At 41.9% G+C, this 20,307-nt stretch overlaps 1 protein-coding gene across 3 annotated transcripts in view; it reads right to left on the bottom strand.

The window, feature by feature from the left end:
• The window catches only part of SPAG16 (sperm associated antigen 16), a 722,158-nt gene that overhangs the window by 165,223 nt on the left and 536,628 nt on the right, over positions 1-20,307 (bottom strand). For all 3 annotated transcript variants that reach the window (XM_073306724.1, XM_073306725.1, XM_073306726.1), the window contains one exon: positions 9,277-9,342. In XM_073306724.1, coding sequence (XP_073162825.1) covers positions 9,277-9,342 — 66 coding nt within the window. The remainder of the gene's footprint in view (positions 1-9,276; positions 9,343-20,307) is intronic.

Below are 20,307 nucleotides of genomic sequence, written 5' to 3'. Positions count from 1 at the left end.
TTTGCCGTTTCTTAGTGGGACGAAGACTTTCTAGCAAGTTTGGAGATCTTTACTGGGTTTACCATTAGGAAGAAAGAGAGACACATTTTGCAAAGAAACAATATTGTTTATCAAGGGTACCGGATGCTCTTGTGAACACCAGAGAGTTGCTGTAATGTGACAACAAAAGAAGAACAAAGAGAAATTTCTTGGTTCAAATGGAAAGTTATTTTAGCTTGGTGATGGATGAAGGAAAAGTATAGAGGATGTGATCTTATCTTGGAAGAATGGGAGATTAAGTTCAAGGAACTTCCAGTTCACCTACTGTACTGGCTGAAGTAATAGCAAAAGAGAGAGAATTTAATGGCTAAAACAATAAAGGAGGGTGAGATTGAAGGAGGTTGCCTTGACCTATAAGTATTTTTGTAAGATTCCATTTAGAGATATCAGTCTTGATAGGACTAAGTCTGGTGAAAGCCTTCAACAAACTAGTAATTTGTGGGAGAGTGGAAGTCTTGTTATATCCAAGATTCCTCAAGTAACTTGAAAGAACTGACTTCTGTAGATTGAATCTTGTTGAGAAAAAATGCCAAAACTTTGTGCAAAGGATAAAGAGAAAAGATTCAATGCCTTCAGCTCTGCCTTTCCACATTAAGAAATAAAAATGTAGTTCTTCTAGTTGATAGTTATGCTCAAATAGACTCAACTTCCAGGATCATATTTCTTCGATGAAAATATAAGCGCAACTATCAACTGGAAGAACTACAGTTTTCTGTTTTATGGGAAAAGGCGGAGCTGAAGGGGGGTTGTGTACTAAATCAATGCTCAGCAAAGAAGGTGTCTGGATTAACATAATCTGTCATAAAGAAGTGAGGGATGATCTTTCAATGTAAGTATTTCAATGGCCTACCTCACCATAGTGGTCAGCTCAATGGATCTGAGTGCCAGATTTCCTTAGGCCCTGATGAAAATCCCAACTCATATATTTGGGGGTTGCTCATAGGTTGGTATTAACAATTTACTGGGTAGCCAGAGGCTGAAGTCAGCCAGGGGGAGTTAAGACACCCTACTATTGAGCTGAACCATAACTGTATTACAAACATTGCTATGTTTATCTTCACAACACCTCTCTGAGACAAGGAAATAGAACAGAGAGCGGAGAACTCAATGTCACATAGGAAGCTGTGGCATAGCTAAGGATGGGACACACATCTTCTGAGTCCCATTCAAGTGCTTTTATTTTAAGACCATCTTGCCCTTCTAGAAGGCAAGAGAATTATGGTTTGCAAGGCTAATACAGTACAATAAGAATTTGCAGGGATGAACTTGGGCTTCCTGACATTCAGAGTATCATCAGAACAAGACAAAAGGCATACATCTAGGGACTTCTCCACAGAAAGAATGCAGAATGCCTCTCCAAGACATTGTGTTACAGTATCTGGAATAAGAGAGCTGATATCTGTGATGGTTCCTGAGGTGAATAAGTTGAGGAGCTTCTGATATTTGGAAGAGTTAGCAAAGAGAATTTTTCGAGTCTAATCTCATAATTTGAGAATCTGATTTCTGAGTTATATGACATGAATATTTAATTTGATCTGGATATATGCTTCAGACATGGATATAAGGATCCTCCTAGGATGGCTTCAGAACGTCTTTTCTGACTGCACCTTAGAATCATAGAATCATAGAATATCAGGGTTGGAAGGGACCTCAGGAGGTCATCTAGTACAATCCCCTGCTCAAAGCAGGACCGATCCCCAATTAAATCATCCCAGCCAGGGCTTTGTCAAGCCTGACCTTAAAAACTTCTAAGGAAGGAGATTCCACCACCTCCCTAGGTAACGCATTCCAGTGTTTCACCACCCTCCTAGTGAAAAAGTTTTTCCTAATATCCAACCTAAATCTCCCCCACTGCAACTTGAGACCATTACTCCTTGTTCTGTCATCTGCTACCACTGAGAACAGTCTAGAGCCATCCTCTTTGGAACCCCCTTTCAGGTAGTTGAAAGCAGCTATCAAATCCCCCCTCATTCTTCTCTTCCGTAGACTAAACATCCCTAGTTCCCTCAGCCTCTCCTCATAACTCATGTGTTCTAGTGTCCTAATAATTTTTGTTGCCCTCTGCTGGACTCTTTCCAATTTTTCAACATCCTTCTTGTAGTGTGGGGCCCAAAACTGAACACAGTACTCCAGATGAGGCCTCACCAGTGTCGAATAGAGGGGAACGATCACGTCCCTCGATCTGCTCGCTATGCCCCTACTTATACATCCCAAAATGCCATTGGCCTTCTTGGCAACAAGAGCACACTGTTGACTCATATCCAACTTCTCGTCCACTGTAACCCCTAGGTCCTTTTCTGCAGAACTGCTGCCTAGCCATTTGGTCCCTAGTCTGTAGCGGTGCATGGGATTCTTCTGTCCTAAGTGCAGGACTCTGCACTTGTCCTTGTTGAACCTCATCAGATTTCTTTTGGCCCAATCCTCCAATTTGTCTAGGTCCCTCTGTATCCTATCCCTACCCTCCAGCATATCTACCTCCCCTCCCAGTTTAGTGTCATCTGCAATCTTGCCGAGGGTGCAATCCACACCATCCTCCAGATCATTTATGAAGATATTGAACAAAACCGGCCACAGAACTGACCCTTGGGGCACTCCACTTGATACCGGCTGCCAACTAGACATGGAGCCATTGATCACTACCCGTTGAGCCCGACAAACCTTGATGATTCAGATAGGCAACCACTACCTGTGGGATTCTATACAAAGTATTGATGGTGTGAGATGGGGAAAGGGGTGGTGAGTAGTCTGTGTGGCAGAGAGACAGAATCCCAGAGAACCCCTAAAAGGAATGGGGACACAGATGAAGCTCCCTAGCCACTGGAGTTGGAATCAATCCTGCTTGTGACGGAGGGTCTTCCTACAGTTACATCTGCATCTGATTGAATCTCTCTACCTACAGCAAAATGAATGAAAAACTGTATGAGGAACAATTCTGTTTTGGTGCATACTTTCCTCTCTGCCCCACTGTGAGTGAATAGCAATTTCTTTCTCCCTTTGCCTTGATAAGGACACTTCTCAGTCTTTGATTTTTTTTTACTTCTAACTTTCAACTAATAATACTAATATCTGCATTTAGAATGTAACCCAGTTGTGTAATTATATTTCTTATGCATGAAGACAGCAATAAACTTGGAAAAGAGCCTATTAGCCCTTCTGCATGTCTAATTACACATTTGATATTACTAGGTAACCTTTATAAGTGACTGGCTTTGAGCTTATGCAAAGAACTGAACACCCTGAATACATAAACAACAGCAGCAGCAGATCCATGTTTGATTTTGTATTCTGTTCTTTTCTGGTTTCCGTCTGTCAGCTGTAGTCTGACAGCCCTGGCTTTATTTGGCCATCTATGGAAACATCTAAAAGATTTGGCTTTTGTATCATTTGGGTGCAGTACTGAATAAGAACTGACATCAAATATCAATATTATTGGCCTAGCTAAATGGTAGCTGACATCAAGCTGGACTGCTGAAGAGGTAAACAAAATTGAAATTTCGTTTTTGTATAAGAACTGTCTGACATTATTTGTCCTTCAGTAAATCAATGGAAGACTGACCAGAAATGCTGGTTGCATTTCTGCGTGGGGAGGGAAAGCTGGGTGCTGCTATTGAAGTATGTTTTATGAAGCCTTTTGGGCATTAATAATTTCAGAAATACTATTTGTTTTAAGAAAGAAAAGGAGTACTTGTGGCACCTTAGAGACTAACCAATTTATTAGAGCATAAGCTTTCGTGAGCTACAGCTCACTTCATCAGATGCATATCGTGGAAACTGCAGCAGGCTTTATATATACACAGAGAATATGAACCAATACCTCCTCCCACCCCACTGTCCTGCTGGTAATAGCTTATCTAAAGTGATCATCAGGTGGGCCATTTCCAGCACAAATCCAGGTTTTCTCACCCTCCACCCCCCCGACACAAATTCACTCTCCTGCTGGTGATAGCCCATCCAAAGTGACAACTCTTTACACAATGTGCATGACAATCAAGTTGGGCTATTTCCTGCACAAATCCAGGTTCTCACATCCCCCCCACCCCCATACACACACAAACTCACTCTCCTGCTGGTAATAGCTCATCCAAACTGACCACTCTTCAAGTTTAAATCCAAGTTAAACCAGAACATCTGGGGGGGGTGGGGGGGGGTAGGAAAAAACAAGAGGAAACAGGCTACCTTGCATAATGACTTAGCCACTCCAAGTCTCTATTTAAGCCTAAATTAATAGTATCCAATTTGCAAATGAATTCCAATTCAGCAGTTTCTCGCTGGAGTCTGGATTTGAAGTTTTTTTGTTTTAAGATAGCGACCTTCATGTCTGTGATTGCGTGACCAGAGAGATTGAAGTGTTCTCCGACTGGTTTATGAATGTTATAATTCTTGACATCTGATTTGTGTCCATTTATTCTTTTACGTAGAGACTGTCCAGTTTGACCAATGTACATGGCAGAGGGGCATTGCTGGCACATGATGGCATATATCACATTGGTGGATGTGCAGGTGAACGAGCCTCTGATAGTGTGGCTGATGTTATTAGGCCCTGTGATGGTGTCCCCTGAATAGATATGTGGGCACAATTGGCAACGGGCTTTGTTGCAAGGATAAGTTCCTGGGTTAGTGGTTCTGTTGTGTGGTATGTGGTTGTTGGTGAGTATTTGCTTCAGGTTGCGGGGCTGTCTGTAGGCAAGGACTGGCCTGTCTCCCAAGATTTGTGAGAGTGTTGGGTCATCCTTTAGGATAGGTTGTAGATCCTTAATAATGCGTTGGAGGGGTTTTAGTTGGGGGCTGAAGGTGACGGCTAGTGGCATTCTGTTATTTTCTTTGGTAGGCCTGTCCTGTAGTAGGTAACTTCTGGGAACTTTTCTGGCTCTATCAATCTGTTTCTTTACTTCTGCAGGTGGGTATTGTAGTTGTAAGAAAGCTTGACAGAGATCTTGTAGGTGTTTGTCTCTGTCTGAGGGGTTGGAGCAAATGCGGTTGTATCGCAGAGCTTGGCTGTAGACGATGGATCGTGTGGTGTGGTCAGGGTGAAAGCTGGAGGCATGCAGGTAGGAATAGCGGTCAGTAGGTTTCCGGTATAGGGTGGTGTTTATGTGACCATTGTTTATTAGCACTGTAGTGTCCAGGAATGGTCACAATGGTCACATAAACACCACACTATCAGAGGCTCGTTCACCTGCACATCCACCAATGTGATATATGCCATCATGTGCCAGCAATGCCCCTCTGCCATGTACATTGGTCAAACTGGACAGTCTCTACGTAAAAGAATAAATGGACACAAATCAGATGTCAAGAATTATAACATTCATAAACCAGTCGGAGAACACTTCAATCTCTCTGGTCACGCAATCACAGACATGAAGGTCGCTATCTTAAAACAAAAAAACTTCAAATCCAGACTCCAGCGAGAAACTGCTGAATTGGAATTCATTTGCAAATTGGATACTATTAATTTAGGCTTAAATAGAGACTTGGAGTGGCTAAGTCATTATGCAAGGTAGCCTGTTTCCTCTTGTTTTTTCCTACCCCCCCCCACCCCCCCCAGATGTTCTGGTTTAACTTGGATTTAAACTTGAAGAGTGGTCAGTTTGGATGAGCTATTACCAGCAGGAGAGTGAGTTTGTGTGTGTATGGGGGTGGGGGGGGATGTGAGAAAACCTGGATTTGTGCAGGAAATAGCCCAACTTGATTGTCATGCACATTGTGTAAAGAGTTGTCACTTTGGATGGGCTATCACCAGCAGGAGAGTGAATTTGTGTCGGGGGGTGGAGGGTGAGAAAACCTGGATTTGTGCTGGAAATGGCCCACCTGATGATCACTTTAGATAAGCTATTACCAGCAGGACAGTGGGGTGGGAGGAGGTATTGGTTCATATTCTCTGTGTATATATAAAGCCTGCTGCAGTTTCCACGATATGCATCTGATGAAGTGAGCTGTAGCTCACGAAAGCTTATGCTCTAATAAATTGGTTAGTCTCTAAGGTGCCACAAGTACTCCTTTTCTCTTTGCGAATACAGACTAACATGGCTGTTACTCTGAAACCTGTCATATTTGTTTTAAGGAAATTTAGTTACTGTGATTTTTTCCCCTAATTTAGTGCAGGCAAGGTGCGGAGAATATCAGTTATAAACAAGCACCAATGAATGGTGACGCATTCCTCCGTTTATATGCAAGCATTTCTATACCCACACACCAAGGTTCAAACTTTGCTCTAAGTTACAGTGAATCTGAAGTAATTCCACACAGGTAAACAGAGTTACTGTATGATAATGAGGTACAAAGAACGTAAATGCCTGTCAAGTTGGAAAGTGCTGTATGAGAACTTGTTTTAAATGTTGCGGTTTATCAAATTCTTACAGTTTAATACAGGTGTATTACAAAAACAGAAGATACTCAAGTTCAATGCCAGCTCAAGTTGCCTGAGTGAAATTTACATTATGCAACTGTACTGTTTTCCTCTAATTGCTGAACACAAATATACATATCAGGTCTGATTTTTCAAAACTCAGAACAAAAATACTATTTTGCAGAACAGACAGTAAAGTGATTGTCCTTTAAAACTGTCCCATTTTGCCTTTTATGTGCACTGACAAGGAAGAGCTGCATCCATGACCCTGCCTCCATATTCTGCGCCAGTGGATATAGCCAATCATGGAAGGGTGCATAGGCTGCACTATGCAAAGTGTCTGTCCTCGATAATACCTAGAGAAGGGATTTTACCTCCAAGTGCAATTTCCCTAGGATCTCCCTCTGATAGGGCACATCAGCACCCCTAGTCAAGTGAGCTATGTGGAATCTGTTATTCTGGTGAGTCTTGTGTGTCTTGGGGCCATTCACTCAGAGCCTTTGAAGAGAGTCTGAGTCTGCACTGTAATCTCTAGAGAAATGTGCAAAACTATATCCTCACTTATGTATGTATTTTTGTAAGTAATGAAAGGGCCTAGCCCTGCATGAGAAAAAGCCATCTTGAACATTTTAGGTGATAAATTAGCTGTGATGTAGTTATGGAAAAGTAAGCAAATAAAATATTCACCTTGATTGATTGGTCCTTCAGTTCTCGTATAGATTGCACCAATCACAACACGTCTTCAATTCTTCTCGTACCCTGGCCTTCCTTCTCCATGTGTGGCCATGTCTTTTCATGATAAAATCTTCCCATCTCTTTGGAGGTCGGCCAAGTGGTCATTTCAGTTCCCATGGGTACCACTCAGCGACAGCTGCAGTCCATCAATTGTCAGTAAGCCTCACAATATGCCCGGCCCATTGCATTTTACTATGCCTGCTCTCAACAATGACGTCCTGCACTCCACTCTGCTGTCTGATCACGTCATTGGGGACTCAGTTGTGGATTGAAATTCCCAGGATTCTTCTTTCCGTCGCCCTCTCCATGACAGACAGCTGCTGCTCCTCTGTCTTCATCAGCGCCCATGTTTCGCTACTGTACAACATTGCTGGCAGTACTGTTGAGTTGAAGAAGCTGGCACATGTTGCCTGCTGCAAAATCCTATCTCAATGCCTCAAAGTGGCACAGCAGTGACCCTGGCTTCTCTGACAGTGAGGATAGTGGAGTGTATTCTTCAGTAGGTTCAACTATGCTATTAAGCTGTCAGACTACCAACCCAGGGTTGTCCTCCTTCTTGAGGTTGGGTGCTAGCTAAGTTGAGGAGGTAAACACACCACTGACAGCATAGCCAGTGGGTGAATGCAAAAATGGCTAAAACAACACAAATAAACAGGCCCCAGCTCCTTGTGTGCTCCTCGATCTGTTCTACGACAGTGGTAGGGAGTTCAGTTGACAAGAGGCTGTTAAGAATTTCAGGGGACAGAAAAAGGACTGCCTTCTCAGCATGCACCTATAACTGAAGGACACTGATGAGAAACAATTTGATAAACCATGTAATGGAGGAGAAGGCAACGACAGACTGCAACATCCTTGGTCTCTGTGAAACACGATGAAGAAAGGAGATGGAAGTGAAATGGAGAGATGAAAGTACCTTCATGTTGGGAAAAAGAAAAAGCCCAAGAACCATTGGAGGAATTGGCTTCATCATCAACATGGAATGTTCTTCAAAAATCATCTCCTGAAAGTTTAAGTCATCCTGCATTGGGGTGCTACACCTCCAACTGAACAAGAAGAGCACCCTCAGAATTATTCAGATCTATTCTCCCACAAGCGCGTGCAAAGATGACAATGTGGAAGAATTCTATCAGGAGCTCGAGGAAACCCTCACTCAAAAATCCACATATACGATCGCAATGGGAGATTTCAACACCAAAGTTGGAAGAGCGAAAGAAAGTGAAAGTTTCATTGGAAGGTATGGCATTGGCGAATGGAATCCACAAGGAGAATGACTGGCAACTTTGGTGGAGATGAAAGAAATGTTCATTGGTAACACCTGGTTTAAGAAGAAGGCTAAGAGGAGGTGGACTTGATCACACCCAATGTGAAGAACAAGAACAAGATTGACTATATTCTGATCGACAAGTGGCACATTGCACAAGACAGCTCAGTAGTGCCATCATTTAACACCAGTAGTGACCATTGCTTGCTCAGAGCATGGCTCAACTTCAACAAAAAGGTGGAGAAGAAAGCGCTACAGATGGCAAATCAGAGACAGTGGCCAAAAATATTCGATGAGGCAATCTTGAAAGTGAACGTTTCCAAGGAAGACTGGAGTCTTTAGATAAAATCTTCACTGATAAATTGAGGCAATGCATGAAATTAGCCAAGAAAGAAAGACCAAAAAGAGTGAAAGGAAGAATCTCAGAGGAAACGTGGAACTTGCTGGAGAAGCGGTGGGATATGAAGTGAAATGATGGTAACAAACTTGAGTCACAGTGAGGGGGAATGGCTCAGAGACAGCAAGAAATAAACTAAGCTTTGTCGTAGGGATGGAGCATTATTGTACGTATAGCAGGAACTTTACATATTATAATCAGTATGTGTGCCTTCACAAACTGTCACAGGATCGTGAGACATTCCTACAAGATACGCAATTTCATGAGGGGGAAATATCTGTTCATGAAGACTGTTTACAAAAGAGATATATGGAGATTTTAAGATCAAGATGGGATGTTTTTCTAAAAGATACACTCTAATTCAAACAGGAATTATTTCAGGGAAGGTGTATGGCCTGTGTTATAAAGGAGGGCAAATTAGATGATCACAATGGTAACTTCTGGCTTTATAACACGGTGACAATGAGAAACCTATCCTTCGTGCACAGAACTTACCTTCATGTTGAATGTAGCATGATTACAGGAATGCAGGTGACCATAAAAAGTCTGAGCACAGAGGCCCTAGGAAATCAACCAAAAAAAAGAAAACAATTAAATGATTTAGAGTTATGTAAATTACAGTATTTCCTTATAAATACCGAGCTTGATTTTACTGTCATGTACAAAGATGCACGTCACTCAACATGCTAAAAATTAGCCACTGCACTTCTGCATTCATGACAAGGAGCAGATTTTTTAAAGACATGTGATGATGCACATCTGCTTCCACAATTGTGCTTAGTAGAAAAGATGCATTAAAATATTGTCAGCTAATGGCTCTCTTACAAAACACTTTTAATGAACTAGACACATACAATTATAGTCCTTTGGAAAGCAGAGTGCCAGCTTTCAGTGAATGCTTCAATAATGATTTAATAAAGTGTAGTGATTTTATATATATTACTGTGATGCTGTATGATTGAAATATGTCCATTTATATAATGGATATTGCCACTGTTATACAATTGCAACAAATCTTGTACGAAGTACATCATCTAAGGGATCAATGGAAAAGTTACAAGATATCAAATATGATTATCCTGGTAAAATCCGTGTTTCATCTCTGTACCTAAAGTTATGAATATTGGCTATGGACTTATCTTATACATGTAGTATTCCTGGGTAACACCCACCAGGTAAGATTTACATCAAGGCTAGAGAGCTTTGTGTTGATGGTCCATCAAAGACACTTAGCTCTCACAATGGGCCATAGAAGAAACTCATTCCACCCAGATAGCTCTTCCTGCAGATGCCTCAGCCTCTAAGGGGCCAACGGCCACACCCTGTGAGTCATCAAGCCATGTAAGGATATCCAATATGCTCATGTGATCCTGGACTCCATCTTGTGCGAGTAACTTTCCACAAACTGGGCTGTGAGCTTTGTTTGAGACAGTAAAATTCCAGGCACATGGCAAAGGGTAAAAAAGACCTCCGAGATATTTCCATTTTGCCTTTTTCCCCACTCTGATTCTCTGGACTCTGGATTTACAACAAAAAGGAGTATTTCAAACTATGGATTGAGGACCTTCCAATTTTTGGAAGTTACCAGTGAGACTTTACAAACTAGTAGTCTATTCCATCACTGCTACAAACCAGATATAAGGACTTTGGTGTTATTGGTATGTATACGATCTATTAATCATTATTAACTCTCTTCTTTTCTTTTATTAATAAACCTTTAGATTTTAGTTACTAAAGGATTGGCAGCAGCATGATTATTGGGTAACACCTGAGTTATATATTGACCTGGCTCCATGGCTGATCTCTTGGAATTAAAGAACTTTATATGTGATGAAAGTGGTTTTCAGTAACCACTCCTCATAGAGTCCAGTGTCTGGGTGGTGAGACAAGGGCTGGAATACCCAAGGACACTGCATCTTTGAATTCCTGTTAACCAGTGTGTTGAGACAGAAGTTTACCTTTGTTACTGGCTTGGTATGGTATAATCTAATAATAGAATAACCACCAGTTTGGGGTAAATTGGTCTGATTTCTCAGCATTTTGTCCTGAATCTAGTATCTCAGCTGTGATCCACTGAGACACGGTGTCAGTTACATATACACCTTTAATGTCTGTCTTAAGAACCCAAAAGCAGTGAAATCAAAATTCATTATCTTCTATTGCCCTCCCCAGTAGGCTGTAGTTGACCTAGGGAGGCCCATAGTATAGGTCAGATGTCATCTCAGATTTCTGACATGTGCTCTGTGGACAGCAGGCATCCAAACTACAATATCTCCTGCCTGGGAAAGAGATGGCCAAGATGGGAGAAAGGAGCTAGTCAACCTATGCTCTCCAAACATGGGAAGCAGCCTACTGGCAAAGAAGTCAGCAGTTAGCAACCTACAATGCCTCGTCCTGGGAACAGATGACCTGGGTCTTCAGGGGATGGAGGACTGGCATAAAAGGCTCCAAGTTTGCCTCCACTATGCCAGCCTGATCCCTCCCAGAGAGATCTAACCTCCCTCCAGTTCCACACACCCTCAACAAACTACTCCCTTCCTCTGAAATCTGGCTCTTCTATACTGGGAGCGTTTACCAGAGCTCTCCCCTACCTTGGAGGGATGTTCTTCTCAAGGGCCTTCCCTTGTTGGTAAGCTGGGCCATGGGGAGAAAAGAATCCCCCATCTTAATAAAAATAAGTACAAACTGACCCAAAGGGAAATAGCATTAAAATGCCTTCCATTAAAAATAGCCAAAGGTTTTGGGCAAAGCATCACATGTTAAGAAACCACTCTGCACTTTGGGCAATATTTTACTGGCATTGGAACCAATCAATAGTTATGTAAATGTGACCAACAGCAAGAACTGCTACTGAGGTTGCACCGTATAATACCCCCTCTATTTTTATGCTCACTTTATCTGAAATTCTTATTTTAGCTGAATTTACAATCATTATGCTCAACCCAATGCTGTTATTTGGGGAAAATTTTAAACTCTGTTTAACCATTCATGAGTATGAGAGAGTGAAAAATTACAGGTTTTCCACCGAGGAAAGATTTTAATGTACTCTTTGGGGCATGCATAACTCAAAAATTGTTGAAATTCATAAGACAAACTTTCACAGCAAGGTTAGTCCTAGTCTCTAGGCTAATTTGCAAAGAAAAAAAGTACTTTTATGCATAGTATGGAATTTCTATTAAGTTTATAGTTATCTTACTCCCTTGCTGCAGACATATACACAACACAATACTTCATGCCATCTTAACCCTGCTGGTCACTGGTTCCATGACTCAACCAGTCCTCAGTCCTCCTTCCTGGAGCTGGGTTATAATCCCAACAGCCCCTTTACTTCTTGCAGGGCCTGGTTTTTCCCCACGTGGCACTCACCAACTACTGCTTCCTCAGGCCAGCTGCAGCTTCTCAGACTTCCGTCCTGCCTGACACTCCTAGCTCTATATAACTGGAGTGTTACAAGCTCCCACTCAACCTCCGCCTCTCCCTTTTGTCCCTAGGCCTGGCCTGAGTTAGTCACATGACCTCATTATTACTCATCCTCCCCACCTGGGAAGGTGAGCTAAGCATGTTGCAGGTGAGGCTGAGGCCCATCTCCCCTTACTGGGCCCAGCCACCCTGTGACAAGGACAGCACACAAAAAAAGTATAATACAGCAGTTGCCCAGTAGGGACGCATCAATTAGAAGTAACGGAGGAGGAAAAGGACCTTGGAGTATTGGTTGATCATAGAATGATTATGAGTCGCCAATGTCATATGGCCGTGAAAAAAGCTAATGCGGTCTTGGGATGCATCAGGAGAGGTATTTCCAGTAGGGATAAGGAGGTTTTAGTACCGTTATACAAGGCACTGGTGAGACCTCACCTGGAATACTGTGTGCAGTTCTGGTCTCCCATGTTTAAGAAGGATGAATTCAAACTGGAACAGGTACAGAGAAGGGTGACTAGGATGATCCGAGAAATGGAAAACTTGTCTTATGAAAGGAGACTCAAGGAGCTTGGTTTGTTTAGCCTCACTAAAAGAAGGTTAAGGGGAGATATGATTGCTCTCTATAAATATATCAGAGGGATAAATACCAGAGAGGGAGAGGAATTATTTAAGCTCAGTACCAATGTGGACACAAGAACAAATGGATATAAACTGGCCACCGGGAAATTTAAACTAGAAATTAAACGAAGGTTTTTAACCATCAGAGGACTGAAGTTTTGGAATAGCCTTCCAAGGGAAGCAGTGGGGGCAAAAGATCTATCTGGCTTTAAGATTAAACTCGATAAGTTTATGGAGGAGATGGTATGATGGGATAACATGGTTTTGGTAATTAAATATTCATGGTAAATAGGCCCAATGGCCTGTGATGAGCTATTAGATGGGGTGAGATCCGAGTTACCCAGGAAAGAATTTTCTGTAGTATCTGGCTGGTGAATCTTGCCCATATGGTCAGGGTTTAGCTGATCACCGTATTTGGGGTTGGGAAGGAATTTTCCTCCAGGGCAGATTGGAAGAGGCCCTGGAGGTTTTTCGCCTTCCTCTGTAGCATGGGGCACGGGTCACTTGATGGAGGATTCTCTGCTCCTTGAAGTCTTTAAACTACGATTTGAGGACTTCAATAGCACAGATATAGGTGTGAGGTTTTTTTTGTAGGTGTGGTGGGTGAAATTCTGTGGCCTGCGTTGTGCAGGAGGTCAGACTAGATGATCATAATGGTCCCTTCTGACCTAAATATCTATGAATCTATGAATCTACATGGAACTTCATTTGGGACTCAGGAGACCTAGGTACTATTCTAGGCTCTGCTGCTAAGCTGCTGCGTGACCATGGGCAAATCACTTCACTGCTCTGTGTCTCAGTTTCCCTATCTGTAAAATGGGGATAATGATATTTGCGTGTTTGGATATCTACTGTTGAAAAGCACTCTGCTGGAACAAGGTACTATTCTCATGGAAATTTTGCAATACAAATATAGCAATAATAAAAAGAAAAACAAACCATTACAAAATTCCATTATCTAAACTTCAGTTATAGGAAGAAAAAGATTCACAAAATGGGCTTAATGCTCTACTTGTGTTAATCCATTGTCTTCAATGGACACACAGCAACAAAAAATTTGGCCCTATATATTTAAAAGGGTTATAAATAATCAAACCACCACCCATAAACCCTGATAAAAAAGAAAATTTAAATATTCATTACCCAATTATGAATTCTCTCTTAGCAGAGAAACATTATTACACACAATCCCCAGGGTAGATAGTGAGAGATAAATTAAATTTGGATAATAACTTAATAGGAGATGGGAAGAGTGTAACCGAATATTCATGAAAAGTCTGGTGAAGAAGAATTCTGAGAATACAAAATCTAGTTTGTGTCCTAGTGGCACTGTCAAGCTACATGTCAAAGCATTTTTTGCATCAGTGTAGTCATGGAAAATATACTTTGGCCCCTTTAAATTAATGTGTTGTTTGGTAGGATGAAGGGCAGTGACTTGCACTCTGATAGATATATATATATATATTTTTTTTTAAAAAATCCATCTTTCCCCAAGCATGGGAATTCAGAAGGAAAAGACAAGAAACATGTGGACACAATCCCCCCGAATGAGCACTTCTTGACTTTTCTTCTAGAAAGATCTCAATCTTTATCACCAATGAATGAAACAGACAATGGTCTTGTAAGGTGTTTCTAAATAGTGTCCCTGAAGAGTAATTACAACAACGCCACTAGATTCATCATAATATGTAGTGTATCAGCAGATCAAATTTAATTGCTAATAATAATTGCAAATAAATCTAATATATTTAATCTAATATTTCAGAGTTTACATTTTATTGTTCCCTTTAGCACCCCCAGTTGTGGTAAGATTTGTACTCTAACTGCATACATAAAAACTATATGACTGCACCTGCAAACCCTTACTGATGAACATAGTGCTTACTACAGTGAGCAGCCCCATTGAGGTCAAGAGGTAATAAGTATTTTCAGGATCAGAGCCCATGGTAAGAAAATGTTACGTTTGCAAAATTGAACACTCAAAAGTGAATTAATGATGCACACACAACCTTAACACTGCCTCCCCCTTGCATACACATTCTGCTTTGGTCTTTAATTATTTGATTGTATATTAGTATATCCTCAGGACCCTGGTCTCATTCAATGTGAAATTTACCCCATGCAGACTGCCTGCACAAGAGGTGTAAGTCCCAGTTAAGAAGTATTTTGAATGCCCTATGTCCAGGGGTGAATTTCCCACTGAGTTAAGAGGAGGAGCCCAGTGGAATGAATTAGGCAGGGGTCCTGCAGAACAGGCTTTTGTGGAGCTCCCACTAAGGCAATGTGGTTCTGCAGTGTCTTCAGGGCAGAGTCCCTTTGCAATTAGCATAATCTGGTCCATACAGTATTAGAAGTAATTGTTAAAGGCGCAAGAATATCCCATAACTCATGGTTACAGCACTCTCCTGACAGCTGGGAGAACCCTGTTCAAATCCATTCTCCGCATCTGGCAGAAATAGGAATTGAACTTGCATCATCCACATCCTAGGTGAGTGCTCTAACCATGAGGCTAAAAGGCTAACACCACCACCGTTTCCTCTGGTCATACTTTAAATGGGACTGGATACAGTAGGCATGCTCAAAGTCTGCCTATCAGATCAGGCCCCGCGCACAACTTAGGTTGCTGAACATATCTAGTCTTTCCCTGGTTTGTGAATTGCTTTGGGGCCTAGGTGGGAGATAAGTGTCTGGGTGCTTACAGTGAGGCAGCAGTGCCCAGAGGCAGAAACTTAAGCACTGAGGGAACTTTTACTCTGAAAACTTAGGCATCAAGTGAGTTTAGGTGCCTTTAGGGTTCGACAAGAGCTTTGTGAGTTGCAATGGAACCAAAACTGGGATTTAGGCACCTCAATCTGAGACTGAGGTGCCTACATTAGAGGTTTAGGTGCCTAAGTTCTATCATGGATCCCACCTACATAGAGCAGATGCAAACATTGTTGGCACTCCAGCACTTTACACCATAATGACTGGCTTACTGACAGTACTTCTTGCCACCAAGAAAGCAATGAGGATGCCTGATATTTGACAAAACCTCTCCATTTACAAGTGTGTTAGAGGCAAACTCTGGAACACAGTACTTTGCCCCATATAATGAGAGACAAGATCTGTTAGAAAGACAACATCTTATCCCAACATCAATATTTTGGAAGATTCTCTGATTTGGGTCCAAAGTTCCTTAGACATTATTGTCACAAGTCCAATGACCATCAAACTATGTGTCTCCAGCGAGAGAAAAATAAAAGAGCAAACTGTTTATTATAGAATTCCATAGTTTTAAAAGAGCAACAAATTTATCCAGTTCCCCCCTAAGGAATGTATTAATATCCTTGGGTACAAAGCCCAGGAGCCTCACGGGGCACTAAATTATGAAGAATACCATATTCATTTTTAAACTGAGTCACCAGTCTTTTGAGATCTTTGAAATTTAAATTAGTAAAACTGGGTTTTCCTCCACTCTCTTTGAATTACTAGCTGCTAGCCACTTCCTTTTATGTGCACTACTTTCTTCTTTTGTAGCTTTGCCATGAAACTAACAATCAAAGAAAAACACCACAGCAGCAGCATTCACTGAAAGGAAACAAGTATTAAAAGTGAAGCATTTGTTGATAAAAATGGATATAAATATTCTTTTTCATTTCAAAGCTTTAAACTTCTATTTGAATTAGTGTTTATAAATAACACAGAAAAACATCCCTTGGTGCTTATCAAACTGTTAGCTTTCACTAAATATAGCTGTTAATTGCCTGTCTGGGATTAGAGTCATCTGAATGATCTTAAAAGACCCTGATGATGCGTCTATTTTTAAACCTCAGCACAAAAGAAAAGGTAGCTTCAGAAAGCATTTTGCCATTTTCTTGGAGCAGAGAAGCTAAAATAGGTAACCTTGAAGCAATCCTCATGGAACACTGAAACAAGGAACCTGAGTTCAAATAATTTCTTAGGTCTAATTTACACCACGCAAAAAGCCAGGGAATTCAGTGCCATGGGTGAAATTCTGTTCTAATTTCTCCTTGCTATTGAGCGATGCATATCTAGGCAAAACAGGACAAGTTAAGGATAGAGATTTCAGCCCAGCTCTTCATTTCTTTTCATCTATGGAATTAAGTTAGACCATTAACTGCTTACCACAGCAGTTGGGTTTCCCTGATATGTATTTAATTGCTAGTTTAACAAAATCCATTGAGCCATTTTTGATTTACGTGAGTGTGAAAACAATATTGTGCTGCATGTTTTAAGGTGCTGCTCCACCATTTTGAAGGCCTTGATCATTTGAACTCTTTTGGGACTGAGAATGTCATACCACAGGCGATAGACTTCCACAAAGAGCACATCCTTTACAGGGCTGAAAAGTTTGGTTGAGAAGTGTTATAACTGATTCAATATAATGTGCTATGTAAGTGCAGTACATCATTTTCTTTACTGATTTAATCCTTTATGATCTTTTAGATATACACATCTGAGCGTATCTACACACAGCTGCAGCGGCACAGGAGCTAGCAAACAGAGCTGTAAACAGGGGAGTTTGAGTGGGAGTTCTGTTGGAGGAGAAGGTGTTTGTGTGTGTTTGGTTTTGTATTGGTAGTATCTGTATGTGTAGAGGCTTGGAGGGGCTTTGTGCTGGGAGAGAAGCTGAGCCCTGATTAGGGGGCGGGGCTTCACTGACTAGGGGTCCTATAAAGGTAGCAGCCAGTCAGGCAGCGGCACAGACAGCTGCGGCGGCACAGGAGCTAGCAAACAGAGCTGTAAACAGGGGAGTTTGAGTGGGAGTTCTGTTGGAGGAGAAGGTGTTTGTGTGTGTTTGGTTTTGTATTGGTAGTATCTGTATGTGTAGGGGCTTGTAGGGGCTTTGTGCTGGGAGAGAAGCTGAGCCCTGATTAGGGGGCGGGGCTTCACTGACTGGGGGTCCTATAAAGGTAGCAGCCAGTCAGGCAGCGGCACAGGAGCTAGCAAACAGAGCTGTAAACAGGGGAGTTTGAGTGGGAGTTTGAAAGGGGAGTTTGTCTTGTGGTGCTTGTGTGGGGTTTGGTTTTGCTGTGGGTGGTGGTGTTTTGGTGTGGTTTGTGTTTCCCAGATTAACAGGATTTAGGTGGGAAGGCTATGCCAGATTCAGAGGTGGCAGTGGGAGTGACCCATGTAGCAGATGACACAATGAAGATGACTGGATGTGGAAGCTGTGGTATGTACATGATCCTGGAGGGGGCACCTGGTAAGAGTTTTCTCTGCATGAAATGCCGTCTGATAGAGCTGATGGAGGAAAAGATCAGAGGTTTGGAGATGCAGGTGGAAAGTCTGGTAGAGTTTAGGAAGGGGTTTGAGCAGATTATGGAGCAAAGACATGAGGTATCTGAAGGGAAAAGCTCAGACTTGCAGATGGAAGCAGGACTAGGGAATTCTGAGGGGAGACTGGGTGAGGAAAGTGGTCAGTGGAAGCATGTGACTAAAAGAACTAGGCAGAGGAAAAGACGGGCTAGTGAAGGAGAAATAGAGCTTCAGAATAGGTTTGCAGAGTTGGAAAATGAAGAAGGGGCTCAGCAGGTAGTCACTGAAGGTGATAGGGCAAGGAAGAAGAGAAGAGCGGTTAGTCCTATAGGAAAAGGGGAAGAGTTAATGGAGATTACACCAAATATGAGCCCCAGGAGGATACAGGATGGGTTAAAAAGGATTACAAGGGAGAATGGGAATGGAAAGAACTTGCAGCCAGAGGGAACAGGGGATAGACTGGAGAATAGCACCGTCATTAGTAAAAGGCGGGTCTATGTGATTGGGGACTCTTTACTGAGAAGAATAGATAGGCCTGTAACCAGAGCTGATCCAGAAAATAGGAGGGTGTGCTGTCTTCCAGGTGCTAAGATACGGGATGTAGACCTGAGGTTGAAAAGGATTCTAAAGGGAGCGGGAAAGAATCCCCTAATTATCCTTCATGTGGGAACAAATGATACGGCTAGATTCTCGCTGGAAAGTATTAAGGGAGACTATGCTAGGCTGGGGAGGACGCTTAAGGAAATTGAGGCTCAGGTGATCTTTAGTGGGATTCTGCCTGTTCCTAGAGAAGGGCAACAAAGGTGTGACAAGATTATGACTATCAATAGATGGCTTAGGCAGTGGTGCTATAAGGAGGGCTTTGGGATGTATGGCCATTGGGAGGCATTCATGGATAGAGGACAGTTCTCTCGGGATGGACTTCATCTGAGTAGGGAAGGAAATAGACTTCTAGGATGGAGGCTGGCACAACTGATTAAGAGAGCTTTAAACTAGGAATTTGGGGGAGATGGTTGGGAGATGTCCAGGTAATCTCCACGCCAGAATTTAGCATAGAGTGGAAAGAAAATGAAGTAAGAGTGGATACAGCTGTAGGTAGGAGGAAGGGCAGTGTAGATACAAGTCTAATAGGTTATACTGGTAGTAAAATAACTGTGCCTAATAGGGTACAGAATGTGAGTGAGGCCAAACAGCAAAAATTAAGATGTTTGTACACTAATGCAAGGAGCCTAGGTAACAAAATGGAGGAACTAGAGTTACTGGTGCAGGAAGTGAAACCAGATATTATAGGTATAACAGAGACCTGGTGGAATAGTAGTCATGACTGGGCTACAGGTATTGAAGGGAATGTGCTGTTTAGGAAAGACCGAAATAAAGGTAAAGGTGGTGGAGTAGCATTGTATATCAATGATGAGATAGAATGTAAAGAAATAAGAAGCGATGAAATGGATATGACTAAGTCCGTCTGGGCAACAATTAAATTGGGGAAGAAAACTATTAGAGCCTCCCCTGGGATAGTGCTTGGGGTGTGCTATAGACCGCCGGGATCTAATTTGGATATGGATAGAGCCCTTTTTAATGTTTTTAATAAAGTAAATACTAATGGAAACTGTGTGATCATGGGAGACTTTAACTTCCCAGATATAGACTGGAGGACGAGTGCTAGTAATAATAATAGGGCTCAGATTTTCCTAGATGCAATAGCTGATGGATTCCTTCAGCAAGTAGTTGCTGAACCGACTAGAGGGGATGCCATTTTAGATTTGGTCTTGGTGAGTAATGAGGACCTCATAGAGGAAATGGTTGTAGGGGATAATCTTGGCTCAAGTGATCATGAGCTAATTCAGTTCAAACTGAATGGAAGGATTAACAAAAATAAATCTGCAACTAGGGTTTTTGATTTCAAAAGGGCTGACTTTCAAAAATTAAGGAAATTAGTTAGGGAAGTGGATTGGACTGAAGAATTTATGGGTTTAAAGGTAGAGGAGGCCTGGGATTATTTTAAATTAAAGCTGCAGAAGCTATCGGAAGCCTGCATCCCAAGAAAGGGGAAAAAATTCATAGGCAGGAGTTGTAGACCAAGCTGGATGAGCAAGCATCTTAGAGAGGTAATTAAGAAAAAGCAGAAAGCATATAGGGAGTGGAAGAAGGGAGGGATCAGTAAGGAAAGCTACCTTATTGAGGTCAGAATATGTAGGGATAAAGTGAGACAGGCTAAAAGTCAAGTAG

Source organism: Lepidochelys kempii, chromosome 11 (assembly GCF_965140265.1).
Source record: "Lepidochelys kempii isolate rLepKem1 chromosome 11, rLepKem1.hap2, whole genome shotgun sequence".
Taxonomy (NCBI): Eukaryota; Metazoa; Chordata; order Testudines; family Cheloniidae; genus Lepidochelys; species Lepidochelys kempii.
The sequence above is the reverse complement of the archived record's forward strand: the minus strand, read 5'-3'. Positions and strand labels throughout refer to the sequence as shown.